The 15993-nt window shown below is 45.1% G+C and overlaps 1 protein-coding gene across 2 annotated transcripts in view; it reads right to left on the bottom strand.

Moving 5' to 3' along the window:
• Positions 1–13220, bottom strand: part of DNAJA3 (DnaJ heat shock protein family (Hsp40) member A3) — a 30211-nt gene extending 16991 nt beyond the window's left edge. Inside the window, exons 1-5 of one of the 2 annotated variants that reach the window (XM_082261372.1) lie at positions 13014–13220; positions 11148–11272; positions 5948–6031; positions 2851–3054; positions 1342–1494 (exon numbers count right to left, since the gene is read on the bottom strand). In XM_082261372.1, the coding sequence (XP_082117498.1) occupies positions 1342–1494; positions 2851–3054; positions 5948–6031; positions 11148–11272; positions 13014–13176 (729 nt within the window). In that variant the 5' untranslated portion in view covers positions 13177–13220. The remainder of the gene's footprint in view (positions 1–1341; positions 1495–2850; positions 3055–5947; positions 6032–11147; positions 11273–13013) is intronic. The other variant, XM_082261373.1, reaches the window with a different exon arrangement.
• Between the last annotated feature and the right edge of the window lie 2773 nt (positions 13221–15993).

The raw sequence follows: 15993 nt of genomic DNA, 5'->3' as shown, positions 1-15993 counted from the left end.
GTTAAATGTGAGCCTAGGGGAGTGATTCTAACTGTGGGGGGGTTGGGCTTGTGAGATGATCACAGAGACATGTGATCCTATATAGAAGGTTCCATAGCCTCTGTGATCATCCGAGGGAGAAGGACAGACTGCTGTGTTTACAACAGCCATCCGGCGGGGGAAGATTGCCGGTGTCAGGCGGCAATGGAAGCCGCCTGACACCTGCACTGGCTTCCCCGCTGACGATCGGGGGCGGGAGTGCGCTGCAGGCAGCGTGCGCTCGCCCCCTAGCCCCTCCAAGGCAGATTTATTAATGCGATTCTGCCTGGGAGAGCCACTTTGCCGACGTAAATATACAGTGCATAGTCGGCAAGTGGTTAAGAATGCAAAATAGCTCCTGCAGAAATTGACACAAGTGAATGACTTATCGCCAATCTGAAGTTTCAGTCAGACAAACTGTGGCTCAAAGCAAGCAACATGTGTTTTGATGTCTCTTTACCAAACCCATAGTGATCGGAGAATCCTCTGAATAGTTTAAAAGCCAATAAAACTAACTAAAATAGATTTTTTTCCCCCAAAATATAGCAGTTTCCTTCTAAGGACTTTAAAGTGGAGTTCCACCCATTTTAATAACTTGGATTACATAGATGTATGTAATCCCCTTTAAAACTACTTTTACCTATGGAAACTTTTTTTTTTTTGCTAGGAAATACCTTTTTTCTTCTTTATTCATCCTCACTTCCGGGTCCAGCCGCCGATCGGCGATTACGATATTCGGCGATTCGCAAGGGCTGCCTGGATGTATCTCATGGAATCTCATGGGATGAAATCTCGCATTATTACACAGGAGTCCTGAGCTGTACTCGGATGTATTGGATTGAGTCCGTGCTCCGCATTTCATCCCATGAGATACATCCCAGCAGCCCTTGCGAATCTCCGAATTACGTTATCGCCGATCGGCGGCCGGACCCGGAAGTGAGCATGAATAAAGAATAAAATAAGGTATTTCCTAGCAAAAAAAAAAAGTTTCCATTGGTAAAAATAGTTTTAAAGGTGATTACATACATCTAAAGTTACTAAAATGGGTGGAAATCCACTTTAAGAGGTCACGAATGGAGTACTAATCCAGGATAGAAATCACCTCCTTTATTATTCAGCTGCCTCTGAAAATGGATCGGGTGTCGGCCCTGGTTGCAATAGGAAAACATAAAAGAAATGGATCTGGATGGCAGCACTCTGATGCAAACACCTGTACTACTGCTCTGTAGTACAGGTGTTTGCATCGGAGTGCTGACATCCAGTTCCATTTCTTTTAGGACTTTAAGAGGTCATGTGATAAATACCGCAATCTGCTGTTCCTACCATGCCGGTGCCATTGCAATAGTGGCAGTGCTGAAGTTTTGTGCCAGGCTCATTTCCTTTTCCATTGCACCTCTGACACGTGTCTGTGATGTTAATTGATATCTCTTTGTTGACTCCCTTGGCTGCCTGGATAAATGTAAGGTCCATGATGTACTGCATGACAAAAGAAGTGAAAAAAGGTAAATCCAGATGAACTGTACAAAAAGAAAAAATGTATGCTATATGACTTTCCTAATAATAGAAAAAAATCAAAACTGCAATGCAAGCCAGTGACAGTTTACTACTCAAACTGATAACAAAAATGTAAAAACCAGACCCCCCCATTCCCCACGACTCACATAATGTAGTATAGCTGCAGTACATAATACCTTGTATGTGACAAAGTAAAGTTGCAGTGCTTGGTAGCTTATATGTGGAAGAAGAAAAAGCGCCTCTGAGTGTAACAGATAACACTTTAATACACAAACAACGAGCAGACTTACACTGGGGATGACATGTGTCCTCACGACTCGGGGTCTCTTGCTGATCCCGCGGCTCGTCCCGACTTCCGACTGTCCAGCAGCAGGGAGATGACGCCAATGGGGGGAGCCCAATCAGGAGAGGTAAGTCAATGCGAGGCTGCGATGGAACGCATGCCTCGCTCTTGGACCGCACTGAGCGTGGTGACGTAAGGGGGCTGGTAACGTGTATCGGAGCATGCGCAGTTGTGCTCCTTCGTCAGACCAATTGGTGGGGGAAGGAAACTGATCTGACGAAGGAGCACAACTGCGCATGCTCCGAAACGCGTTACCGCCCCCTTACGTCACCACACTCGGTGTGGTCCACGAGCGAGGCATGCGTTCCATCGCAGCCTCGCATTGACTCACCGCTCCTGATTGGGCTCCCCCCATTGGCGTCATCTCCCTGCTGCTGGACATTCGAAAGACGTGACGAGCCGCGGGATCAGGAAGAGACCCCGAGTCGTGAGGACGCATGTCTTCCCCAGTGTAAGTCTGCTCATTGTTCGTGTACTAAAGTGTTATCTGCTACACTCAGAGGCGCCTTTTCTTCTTCCTTCTCTACCAGTTGGAATTGCTTCTACAATTGCCAAGAGCTGCCCTCAGTGTTAATGTTCTGCACACCACCAGAAGTCCACCCACCTGTCTGGTTTTCCTTCCCCCACCAAGACAAAATTGGAGGACTGGTTTTTCAAGCAGAGGCGCACAACAAACATCCCTCACAAAACTAGTTGCTTATATGTGATTAATCAATAGAAGTACAAAATTATGACCACAGCTGTGTTAACCAGAAGTTCTCATAATCCCTCAGCCACTGCATTCCCTGAGATAAACACAATGCCATCGTGTTATTTACCTTGCAAGCAAGTATGTAATACCACAATCTCCGTTTTCTGCAGATCTGTACATTACCAGGTTAATACAATTCCTTGCTCTTTACAGCAGCATGTTAGAAAACTCTGCAACACATCAGTGTGCGTATCTCACCTACAGCCTAACGAGCTAAACTCACCTCCTGCGGCTGTTCAAACATATTGTTGAAGTCACCAAATGGAGACTTGCCAGTAAACTCCCCAAAGATCCTGCGGAAAAGTTCTTCTGGATCTACGGTGGGGCCGCCCCTCCAATACTGCTGTCCACCTCCGCCGGCACCTGCTGCAAAATCAGCAGTGCCATATGCGTCATATTGCTTGCGTTTCATTTCATCACTTAAAACCTAATGGAAGAAAAAGGTGTACAGTTATAAACAACACAAATATTAATAAATAGAATTATGTAGAGGAATTCAAATAATGCAAGATGGATCAACTCACTTCAAAAAAAGGAATTAAGTCATTAGCTTTCTTTTTTAGGCTTTCTTTCCTTTATTTTCATTTTGTGATCGGGCCAGTAAGTCTTTTTTTTTTTTTTTTTTAAACAGAACAAGCTTACAAGACTAAGACAAACCACTTACCACTGACAAAGATACTTACAATGGTCAGATTTTATGTAAAACCTTTATCCCAAAGTGAAAAAATAAGGTTTGCTGTAACTGCTTACAGTGGAGAAAATAATAATTTGATCCCCTTTTGTAAGTTTGCCCACTTACAAAGAAATGAAGGGTCTATAATGGTTATCACAGGTGTATTTAAATGATAGAGACAGAATATCAACCATAAATCCAGAAAAAAAAAAATGATACAAAATTATATAAATTGAGTTGCAGTTCAGTGAGTAAAATAAGTATTTGATCCCCTATCAACCAACAACAATTCTGGCTCCCACAGGCAGGCTAAAGTAAGACCCCATACACACGCAACGATTTTCCGCCGACCGGTCGTCCGTCTTTTGTCCAGAGTTGTGTTTCGTTGGTTGGAATGTGCCTAGACTGCTTCAGAAGTGATGTCATGTGTTGGTTTGCTTTCTTTGTGTTCTTTCATCTCTGAGCATGCCCAGTCTTGCTCATAAGATTTTTCCCCATCTAAATCTGTACTGACTGCACGAAAATCGGACGTGTTTTGACGGAGGACAAAAATTATATAGCCTGCACACCAGATTTTTTTCGGCCGAAAAGTCGGAGTCGGTTGTCGGAAGCACCATACTAACAAGCCGAAAATCGGCAGATCGGTGGTCGGACGAAAATTCCCAGCCGAATTTCGACACGTGTGTACGAGGCTTAAGTGGTCGTGTGGTACACAGATTAGTCCTGTCAATTTAGAAAGGTGCTCTTAACGACAACTCATTATGTGTATAAAAGACTCCTATCCACAGAATCTCTTTCTTCCGTTCAAACCTCCCCATCATGGGCAAGACCAAAGAGCTGTCAAAGGACACCAGGGACAAGATTGTAGACCTGTGCAAGGCTGGAATGGGCTTCAAAACCATCAGCAAGAAGCTTGGTGAGAAGAAAACTGTTGGATTGAATATTCACAAATGGAAGAAATTCAAAATAACCATCAGTAGCCCTCAGTCTGGAGCTCCATGCAAGATTTCGCCTCATTGGGTAAGGGTGATCATTAGAAAAGTGAGGTATCAGCCAAGAACTACACAGGAGGAGCTTGTGAATGATCTCAAGGCAGTTGGGACCACAGTCACCAAAAAAACCATTGGTAACTCAAAACGTCGCCATGAACTAAAATTCTGCAGCACCCGCAAGGTCCCCCTCCTCAAGAAGGCACATGTACAGGCCCATCTGGAGTTTTCCAATGAACATTTAAATGATTCAGAGAAGGATTGGTAGAAAGTGCTGTGGTCAGGGGAGACCAAAATCGAGCTTCTTGGCATTAACTTGACTTCTTGCAGTGTTGGAGGGAGAAAAATGCTGACTATAACCCTAAAAACACCATCACTACAGTCAAGCACGAAGGTGGAAACATGGTTTGGGGATGTTTCCCTGCTAAAGGCAAAGGGCGACTATGCTGCATTGAGGGGCCAATGGATGGGGCCATGTATTGTAAAATCTTGGATGAGAACCTCCTTTCCTCAGCCAGAACACTGAAGATGGGTCATGGATGGGTCTTCCAGCATGACAATGACCCAAAACATACCGCCAAGGCAACAAAGGAGTGGCTCAACATGAAGCACATTAAGGTCATGAAGTGGCCTAGCCAGTCTCCAGATCTTAATCTTTTAGAAAATTTATGGAGGGAGCTAAAACTTCGAGTTGTCAAGCAACAGCCAAGAAACCTTAATGTTTAGAGAAAATCTGTAAAGAAGAGTGGACCAAAATCCCTCCTGAGATGTGTGCAAACCTGGTAACCAACTACAACGTCTTATCTCTGTGCTTGCCAACAAGGATTTTTCCACCAAGTACTAAGTCATGTTTTGATTGGGGATCAATTATTTATGTTACTGACTGAACTAACTCAATTTATAACATTTGTTTTATGCATTTTTTTCGCTTTTTTTTTTGTTTGATATTCTGTCTCTATCATTTAAAATACACCTATGATAAAAATTACAGACCCTTCATTTCTTTGTAAGCGAGCAAACTTACAGAATCGGCTGGGGATCAAATAGCTATTTTCCCCACTGTATAAAGTATTAGCTGGAGTTCAGCTTCAATTTATTCATTTTATTTATCTAAATCTGCTAGTGCATCTAACATTGCCCTCCCCCTAGATGACCAATGCTGTCCAAAGGTGCCCCTGCGCTCCTTCACCCAGAGAGGGGGCACTGTAATACATGATGTGTGTTGCTAGCCAGATCACCAGGTGAAAACAGAGGAGAAAAAATTCATTCCTAAAGGCTGGTCCATATTAGTATTAGAGAATGGACAGGATGGAGCTGTGAGAAATATCAGAAGAGTTTGGGGCAGGTTTCACTGCATGCACAAATGGCCTATATATAGTACAGATACAGGAGGAGCAGAAATTGATATTTTAAAAATTGGATAAGATTTTAAATTATGGAATAGTGTTCGTGGACTGCACAGAGTATTTAGGTGAACCTTACAAGTCTGCATGAATGTCACAATGCACAGCCTAGGTGCAATTAACCTTTTTCTATAAGATAATAAATCTTAATTTAATATGTTTACTCCCACTTTCACAGATTCATTTTGACTGGCTGCTTAAAGGGTCTTGCTTGGATCCCCCACCCCAGCCCTCGTGAACAAAAGGAGTAAATACCTCATAAGCTTCAGCCAACTGAGAGAACTTCTCCTTGGCCTGAGGATCTTCTTTGTTGGTGTCAGGATGGTATTTTTTGGCCAGCTTAAAAAAAAAAAAAAAAAAAGAAGTAGAAAAAGAAAATTACAAATATTTGTTTAGATGTATCAACATGAAGCTGAAGTCCGAGATAGGTTATTATAAAAAAAATAAAAAAATAAATGCAATGGGGTCAACATCAATGCAAGTATCAAATGCCCATGTTGGCATAGATGTAGAGGATTTTGGTTTAATACCTCTATCCTCACTTTAGCAGGCTTCAGTGCTGTCCCTGATGTTGTGGGGTCTGGGCGGTCCCTCACATACAATGCAGCACTACAAAGTACAAGCACGTACAGAATACAAGGTGTGTGTGATTTTATATTCATTACACACATATATATATATATATAGTGCCACCCCTATATGTCACATGGCAGTGGAAGCAGGGGGGTTTACACACACTCCACAAGCAGACTGTCGGCATTTGATCAACAGCGGCCCAGACCCCTGGAACTTCATAAACCAATCCCTCCAGGGATAGAGAAAATAATCGAATGGATAATCGAATGGAGCATAGTCTGCGCCCCATTAACTTCAATGGAATGGAGGGGTAAGATTCCTGATGTCTCATTCAAAAGAACCTGACACAAAGCATTTATACTACACAGGGGACTTTTTGTTCCCTATGCAATATAAAGTTAGTGTAAAAAAAAAAAAAAGTTACATAGTTACATAGTAGGTGAGGTTGAATAAAGACAATAGTCCATCCAGTTCAACCTGTGTAGGTGTGTGTGACTGTAATCATCTAACATAGCCCTCAATCTCCTGATCCTTGAGATGTAAGTCTAAGAGTCTTTTGAAAGTCACCATACTACCCGCAGAAACCACCTCTTGTGGTAGACAATTCCACAATCTTGTAGCCCTAACAGTAAAGAACCCCCCACGTTGCCTGAGGTTAAAACGCTTCTCCTCTAATCGCATTGTATGTCCTCGAGTCCTCATGCAATTCCTTCGAATGAACAGCTTTTCTTCTAAGCTGAGATCCCCATTAAGATATTTATAAATTGCTATCATGTCCCCTCTCAGACGTCTTTTCTCCAGGGAAAATAAATCGAGCGATTGCAGCCGCTCTTCATAGGTAAGGTCCTCCAACCCCCTAATCAGTTTAGTTGCCCTTCTCTGGACTTTCTCCAGCTCCAACACATCCCTCCTGAGGACTGGCGACCAGAACTGGACAGAATACTCCAGATGCGGTCGGACCAGAGTTTTATAAAGTGGAAGGATTATAGTCTTATCTCTGGAATACATCCCTTTCTTTATGCATGCTAATATTCTGTTGGCTTTGGAAGCTGCCGCTTGGCATTGCATGCTGTTGCCTAATCTGTGTAAAAAAAAAAAAAAGAAAAAAGCTACACCCAAGTACTTGGAAACCTCCCCAAAATGTTGAGTCCACCCCGCCCCCACAATAAAGCACACACAAAACAAGCACACTGGTCAGGGGTGCCCATGTATGAAAACATCCCTTGCGCTACACGTTCCATATTGTGGTGCCCATCAGAGTGAGAGTAATAATTCTAGAGCGGTTATTTATAGTACACTCGAAGATGATCACCTGTAGGGGCTTTTAAAGTGTCGCCTACCGATATATCGTTTTGCTGGTGCACACAATTTTAAAACTTTTTGGGTAATGATTTGCTTTGCACAACCCCACTCTTTATATTTTACCAAAATTTTGGGTAATAATACATTTGTGTGCCCTAAAATAGTGTATTTTTTACTGAAAATTTACGCTCGATAAACTCTTACATGAATATCACGTGACAAAAGTATTGGAACTACACCTATTTTATTCTCCAGGGTGTCTGTGGTCAGAAAATATATAACATTCTGGAGTTCTAACTAATCTTCAGGCCTAAAATTAATTTTTAAACTTAAGAAAATAAAAATAAAAACGGTGTTGGCAGTGAAAGGGTTTAAGCAAGCTTGGGATGTGCATTTTTCCCCACAGCACCGCATATCACACCAGTGTTGTGGCATGCATGAGATACATAGAAAGCAATTGTTTTCTAATGCCCTCAGGGTGACTGGTCTTGATCCAGTATGGAAAAATGCCAATCACCACAGTCTGTGTGAACAAGCCTTAGGTTTCATGTACACCAGCAGTTCCTAAACTTGAGTTTAGGAGCTTTTGCCGATTTTTGCCAAAGCTCCTAAACTCAACTCCATAAAAGCCTGTGAGCTCATATACATATACAGTAGGCTTTTAGCAGAGTTTAGGAGCTGCTGCGGTTAGGTGAGGTTCAACCTCCCTCTCCTGAACTTGGAAGAATCACGTTCAGGATAGAAGCGTTTTGACCAACAGCCGCGGGAAAACGCAAAACGTAGCAAAACCACAGAGAGATTTTGCCGCGGCTGTAGTAAATGTAGGCAGGGTGTAAATGAAGCCTTAAACTGAAAACTTAAAGTGATACTAAAGTCTTGTTTTTTTTGGGGTAAATATACCAAACATGATATTATACTTACCTGCTCTGTGCAGTGGTGTTGCACAGAGCAGCCCAGATCCTCCTCTTCTTGGGTCTCTCCCTCCTGCTGAGTACCGCCACAGCAAGCAGCTTGCTATGAGGATACCCGAGCCAAGCCACTGCTCTGTGTGTCCATTCAGACACAGAGCTGCATGTCGCCCCAGCCCCCTCTCTCTCCTCATTGGCTCACTGCCTTTGATTGACAGCAGGAGGAGCCAATGATGCCAGCTTCTGGCTCAGCCAATGAAGAGGGAGAGTCCCGGGCAGCCGAGTCTCTCATACAACATCGCTGAAGCGAGAAGGGGCTCAGGTAAGTATTAGGGGGGCTGCTGCACACAGAAGGTTTTTTTTATCTTAGTGCATAGGATGCATTAAAGCCGAGTTCCTCCTGCACCTGTACAGTACAAATACTGTAGCTGCTGACTTTTATTAGGACATTTACCTATCCAGGAATCCTGCGATGTCTGCACGCCAGCCGATTTTCGGATCAGCTCTTGGGTGCTGCTGCAAGGATATTGCACAGAGAAGTCTCTTACCTCCTCTTCTGGGGTCCCCCACAGGTGCAGTCTACACCTCCTCTCCTGTGTGTGCCTCTATTGCAGTAGGTGCACATCGCTAGAGGGGCACATGTGTGGGCGCACTCCCGAGCCGGGCTGTGCGTGTCCATAGGCACACACAGCGGCTGTGCCATCCAGCCTGCTCGCTTCTCACAGGATTCGACTGACAGCAACAAGAGCAAATGGTTCCTGCTGCTATTTGTGTATCCTGTGAAAAGAAGGAAAGAGGGGCTGCAGACGGGTACAGCACTGGCTTGAGTGAGGACTCAAGTAAGTGTTTAGGAAAGGGACTGGGAAAAAGAAACAGCAAATGGAAGGTTTTTTACTTAATGCAGAAAAACTTTTTGACTTTAGAACCACATCTATGTTATTATTCATTCTAACCATTGGATAATTAGATTTACACTAGATGTAGTTTGTAGAGAAGGCCTTGACTCAAGATCCACACTTCAGTGGATTGTGCAATTCACAACAGGAAAATAAAGCTGACCTGCAATAATCAATGTCAAGCCTCCAGACATCAAATGGACTCTGGACACAATGTACTATGACCATACTATGACCAGGTCACGTGAGGAGAGCGGTGAGGCTGTCCTGATTTATGGCCATTTTTTTTTTCTTTTAAAAGCAGAATTCTCCTTAAAAAATGTAAGACACACTGCTCCCTCCTCCCTGCTTGTAACTGAGTACAGCTTTTTTTGGGGGTATCAGTATCTGCTCCCACTTCTGCAATCCTCACCTTGGTGAAGATGGTGTCCTTTAGCCCCACCTCCTCCCGCAACCTCCTGGGGCGTCACATGTTCCAGGACACTGGTATAATATATCCAATCAAATGGCTTATAAACTATAAAGGTGGCCATACACGGATCAAAATTCATCTGGTTCAGCAGGGACCAGAAATATGTAAATCCACGAGTGGGCAGGGTGGTTCTATGTAAGTTGATCTAATGATCTGTCTAAGTTTTTCCCAAACGATTAGTGCAGCTGGCTATAGCTGGTAACACTGTCCATTGTACTCTGATGGTGGGGAAGGCTCCCTGCTGTCAGAATACATTATCATAGCAGGAAGGATTCCCTCAGCCACATCAAATGTGCAAATGGGGGAATGGAATCTTTTTTTTTTTTTTTTTTCCACCAGCAACAAAAAAAGATCAATGTATGGTGAAAAAAAAGCAGGTCTGTGGATTTTCTGTTGCTTTTGACCATCATACACATAAGTTGTTAAGGTAGTCTGGGAAGTCAGCTTATTTGAATATAACAATAATTTAAAAGGACATTTATCCATCCTGCCTTACCCCCTACAGCAGTTTACTTACTAGAATACGGCAGTCATGACTTGCCCAATGATTACATCCTGCACTGGCAATCTTCCTCTCCATTGTCTGAGCCTGTACAGGGGGATCTTTATAGACTTCTACGGGGCCATCTCCAGAGACAGGTGATACTCAAAAACATACCCTTAAAAGCCTGAGGACCCAATGCATGCACACAGCTGGAGGTGGATCCCCATAGAAGTCTGAGGACCCAATGCATGCACACAGCTGGAGGTGGATCCCCATAGAAGTGTGAGGACCCAATGCATGCACACATGTGGAGGTGGATCCCCATAGAAGTCTGTAGACCCAATGCATGCACACAGCTGGAGGTTTTTCTCCATTGATGTCTGTAGACCCAATGCATGCACACAGGTGGAGGTGGATCCTCATAAAAGTCTGAGGACCCAATGCATGCACACAGCTGGAGGTGGATCCCCATAAAAGTCGGAGGACCCAATGCATGCACACAGCTGGAGGTGGATCCCCCATAGAAGTCTGAGGACCCAATGCATGCACACAGCTGGAGGTAGATTCCCATAGAATTCTTTAGATACAATGCATGCACACAGCTGAAGGTGGATCCCCACAAAAGTTGTCTGAGGACCCAATGCATGCACACAGCTGGAGGTGAAAAAGTGTGCAGCTGCAGGATGTAGACATTGTGGCAGGCCACCGCTGCAAAACTCCGGTAAGTACGCAGTTGTGGGGAGCGGTTGGGTAGTTTAGATCAGTAAGGCCCAGCAGGGTGGACAATCCCAGAGTTACACTTTAGTAAACCCATTACCTGGTAATAGGCCTTTTTTATTTCTTTCTGGCTTGCATTCCTTGGGACCCCCAAAACCTGGTAGTAGTCTGTTTTGTTGCAGGCAGATGAACTTGTGTGGAATTGTGAGACGTGCCCTGTGTAGACTGGAAACAAACCACAAGAAGAGTGATACAAAAATGACATCTCTACACAACTAAACCATTCACACAGAGGGCTAATCTTCCATTTCTAGATCACATAAAGCAGAATATATCATAGAAACATTGTGCAGCCCCCTACAATGCACCAATTCCGCAGGGGGGGGGGGGGGCAACCTGCCTGCTACAAGGATCAGAGGGCAACTTGATCACAACAGGCATAAACAGAGGGCAACTGGACTACTGTAGGCCTAATCAGACAGCAACCTGACTGCTATGGGCATACTCAGAGGGCAACTTTATAGCTATAGGCATTATCAGAGGGCAACCTGCCTGCTACAGGGATCAAAAAACAACTTGATCGCTACAGGCATAATTAGAGGGCAACCTGACTGCTATGGGCAAAATCAGAGGGCAACCCAACTGCTATGGGCAAAATCAGAGGGCAACCTGACCGCTACGGGCATAATCAGAGGGCAACCTTTGATGCTACGGGCATAATCAGAGGGCAACCTGACCGCTACGGGCATAATCAAAGGGCAACCTGACCGCTACGGGCATAATCAAAGGGCAACCTGACCGCTACGGGCATAATCAAAGGGCAACCTGACCGCTACGGGCATAATCAAAGGGCAACCTGACCGCTACGGGCATAATCAAAGGGCAACCTGACCGCTACGGGCATAATCAAAGGGCAACCTGACCGCTACGGGCATAATCAAAGGGCAACCTGACCGCTACGGGCATAATCAAAGGGCAACCTGACCGCTACGGGCATAATCAAAGGGCAACCTGACCGCTACGGGCATAATCAAAGGGCAACCTGACCGCTACGGGCATAATCAAAGGGCAACCTGACCGCTACGGGCATAATCAAAGGGCAACCTGACCGCTACGGGCATAATCAGAGGGCAACCTGACCGCTACGGGCATAATCAAAGGGCAACCTGACCGCTACGGGCATAATCAAAGGGCAACCTGACCGCTACGGGCATAATCAGAGGGCAACCTGACCGCTACGGGCATAATCAGAGGGCAACCTTTGATGCTACGGGCATAATCAGAGGGCAACCTGACCGCTACGGGCATAATCAGAGGGCAACCTGACCGCTACGGGCATAATCAAAGGGCAACCTGACCGCTACGGGCATAATCAAAGGGCAACCTGACCGCTACGGACATAATCAAAGGGCAACCTGACCGCTACGGGCATAATCAAAGGGCAACCTGACCGCTACGGGCATAATCAGAGGGAAACCGGACCGCTACGGGCATAATCAGAGGGAAACCGGACCGCTACGGGCATAATCAGAGGGAAACCGGACCGCTACGGGCATAATCAGAGGGAAACCGGACCGCTACGGGCATAATCAGAGGGCAACCTGACCGCTACGGGCATAATCAGAGGGCAACCTGACCGCTATGGGCATAATCAGAGGGCAACCTGACCGCTACGGGCATAATCAGAGGGCAACCTGACCGCTACGGGCATAATCAGACGGCAACTTGCTCACCACAAGCATAATTAGAGGGTAACCTGACCGCTATGGGCATAATGAGAGGGCAAGATGTGGTTGTAGAGCTGTAGAACTACAACTTCCAGCATGCAGTTGGAGCCTGCCAGTACCAGAGGCATGCTGGGAGTTGTAGTCCCACACAGAGGATTGTCAGTTCCTGCAGCATGCAATGTAACCTTGAGCATGTCGCACACATGGGTAGCCGAGGGCGCTCACTGCCTTCCACTCACCTCCTGCGAGGCCCCGGGCCCCCACTGCTCGCAGAGCCAATAGCTGGGCCCCCTCGGCCCGGGACCATCGGTGTCCCCCCGGCAGCAGCTGCCCCCTCACCCCGGACACTGCTACTGCGAACCAGCGCGGGGAGCAGCGAGCTGCCATCTTGCCGGCAACCATTGACAGCGCGCATGCGTGACAGGCACACACGGGGAGGAATGTCACATTGTAGCAGCTGGTTCCGGCCACCAGGGGGGGCCGGAAGTGATGTCGGCGAAGGGATATGATTTGGGCGGGGCGAACTGAGAGCCAGGAAAAAGGGAAATGTTACTGTGATACATCAGGTGTATGTGTGTTAGGGGTCACATGGGGGAGAAGAGAGAGCTCAGTATTACAGGGTGACTAGGGGGTAAGTTACTAATACCACTGTGTGGTAATGAAGAAGAGTGAGAAGGTGCAGTGTTAAGCTGGATACACACTATACAACTTTTGTTGGTAGATTTCCTTTAGATTTACCTTCAACTATGTAATGCAAGGGCCTGCCTGACTGCATACAAATTGAAAGTGTTTAGATTTGACTTTAAATTATATGGTTTTGGTAAATCTAAAGGAAAAATCTATAGACAATTGTATAGTGTGTATGGCCCATTAGCATTAGAAGGTGCAGTAACAGTGTTATAGAGAGGTATGGGGTATTGTTAGTGTTGCAGTTTGATAATTGGGGGGAGGGGTGCTCATTGACAGAGGGGTGCAGTGACATTGTGGCAGGTAGGGTTACCACCTCATGCCTTTAACCCAGGACACATATGAATTACACAGGTTCTGTGGCTGATTAAGGTGGTAAATAAACTCACTTAGTGCCTTATCTGCAAAAAATTAGCCTCAGAACATGTGTAATAAATATGTTTCCTGGTGTGAAGGGATGAGGTGGCAACCCTAGCTGCAGAGTGCGCAGACCTGGGTGACAGGACATGCAATGTCAGCAAGATAGGGTGACACGGGTTAGGGTTGCCACCTCATCCCTTTAAAACGAACACATAAATTACACATGTTCTGAGGCTAATTTAATGCAGATAAGGCACTAAGTGAGTTTAATTACCACCTTAATCAGCCACAGAACCTATGTAATATGTGTTCCGTTTTAAAGGGATGAGGTGGCAACTCTACATGAGGGTGCTGGGCAAGGAGCATTAGAGGTGTCAGTGCTATGGAGAGATGGGTAGGTGCAGTGTCAGTGCTATGGAGAGACGGGTAGGTGCAGTGTCAGTGCTATGGAATAAATAATACATTTTTGCCAATTCAGGGGCAGAAGGTATTAAATACGCCCATTCTTTTTTACTCAATATTCCCTTTTTTAAACCTTTAGTGATCAGTTTCTGAAGCTCTCTTTTATAACTTCCTAATGGATTAATAGATGGAGGAATAAGGTCCATGCACACTGGGCTTAAAAAACGCTGCTTCTAAAGCCCCGTACACACGTACCGATTGTCGGTCGCAAATATTCGGCCATTGTAGGCTTGTTAGTATGATGCTGCCGACAGCGCATTTTCAGCCGAACAGAATCGGGTGTGCAGGCATTAAAATTTTTGTTGGCCAACACCAGAACGGCCGATTGTTCGTCAGTCAGTACAGATTTCGGCTGACAGACAGCAGATTAGCAAGACTGGGCATGCTCAGAAAAGAAAAAAGACAAGGAAAGTTAACCATCCCATGACATCACTTCTGCAGTCGGCTGTTGTTGGCCGACAAAATTCATGTGCAGTCTTTTGCAGTTTTCAACAGACACGACAGCCCTGGACAAAAGACGGCCGATCGTTCGGCCGACATTCGGTACGTGTGTACGGGGCTTAAGGGAATTTTTTTTCTCCTGCCTGTGGAAGCAGCTCAATGTTATCCTACAATATGTGTCCCTACACATTAGGCTCCATGAACACTGGCTTAGAAATTGCTGTTTGTACAAGAGTTTTGTGTTCTGCCTGTAGAAGAAGTTCAATGTTATCCTATGGGTCCATGCACGTTAGAGCAGTTACAGGCATTGTGACGTAACCAACTCACACTGCGCTTGAGTGCTTTTGTCAGTATACCGCTTCCTCCAGTCAGAACATAGATATCCGATATTATAGTCACATAACATACAATATTAAACCGACAAATAGCTTGTATTATATCTGGAACTGTTTATTGAACAAACTCACACAAAATAAATATCCCACAGGAGGATATCCCCCTCCTGATTATATTGCCCTAACAATACAAACTGCACACGGGAATATAATTACCATAGCTAAACAACAACCACATGAACAATAACCCAGATATTTACCCAAAACATCACACAATGGTTTAGATAACGAGGTACAGCTGACTCATGACTAATCCCATTATATAGGATCCTCCAAGGGTTAATCAAATTAGCCATCAGACAGAAACAATAGGTGAATGGGAATCCACACCTAGACATTGCTTGAATTAATCATGATCTCACTACAGGTCAGACTTACCGGCATCAAGCTCATAAAGTACAATACACATTATTACAAGTGTAAACACACATCTTAGCAGACAATAGGTCAGTTAATTAGCACAATTAACAATGTGTGGAAGTCAGGTGGTTGAGCTGATGATATTAGCATCTGCCATGAGTCTGTGTGGAGCAGTGCTTACAGGTAATGGGCAGCTAGGCCCTAACAGGGACCCTGGGCCTATAGTCCCAAAGTCTGTGTGTCTTGGGGAGACATGGACTTTAATCCAAAGTAACATTACTCTAACGGTCCCCCCAGCATACACCTCACAGAGAGTAGTGTTCTTTTAAAAGCCAGGGCCCATAGTCAGTAGGCAAGAGGATAGCCTGCAGTCCAAAAGCCTCTGTCCCGGGTGCGTCTATCACAGGCATATTTTAAGCTCAACGCTAAGAGGCAGGAAAAAAAAACCTTCTGGTTTACGTTCCTAATTGGAGATTTCTGGCAGAAAAAGACGCAAAACCCTTCTAAACTTTGT

Source organism: Pelophylax lessonae (assembly GCF_965119305.1).
Source record: "Pelophylax lessonae genome assembly, chromosome: 6".
Taxonomy (NCBI): domain Eukaryota; kingdom Metazoa; phylum Chordata; class Amphibia; order Anura; family Ranidae; genus Pelophylax; species Pelophylax lessonae.
Note: the sequence above shows the minus strand (reverse complement) of the source record. Positions and strands in the feature narration are given on the sequence as shown.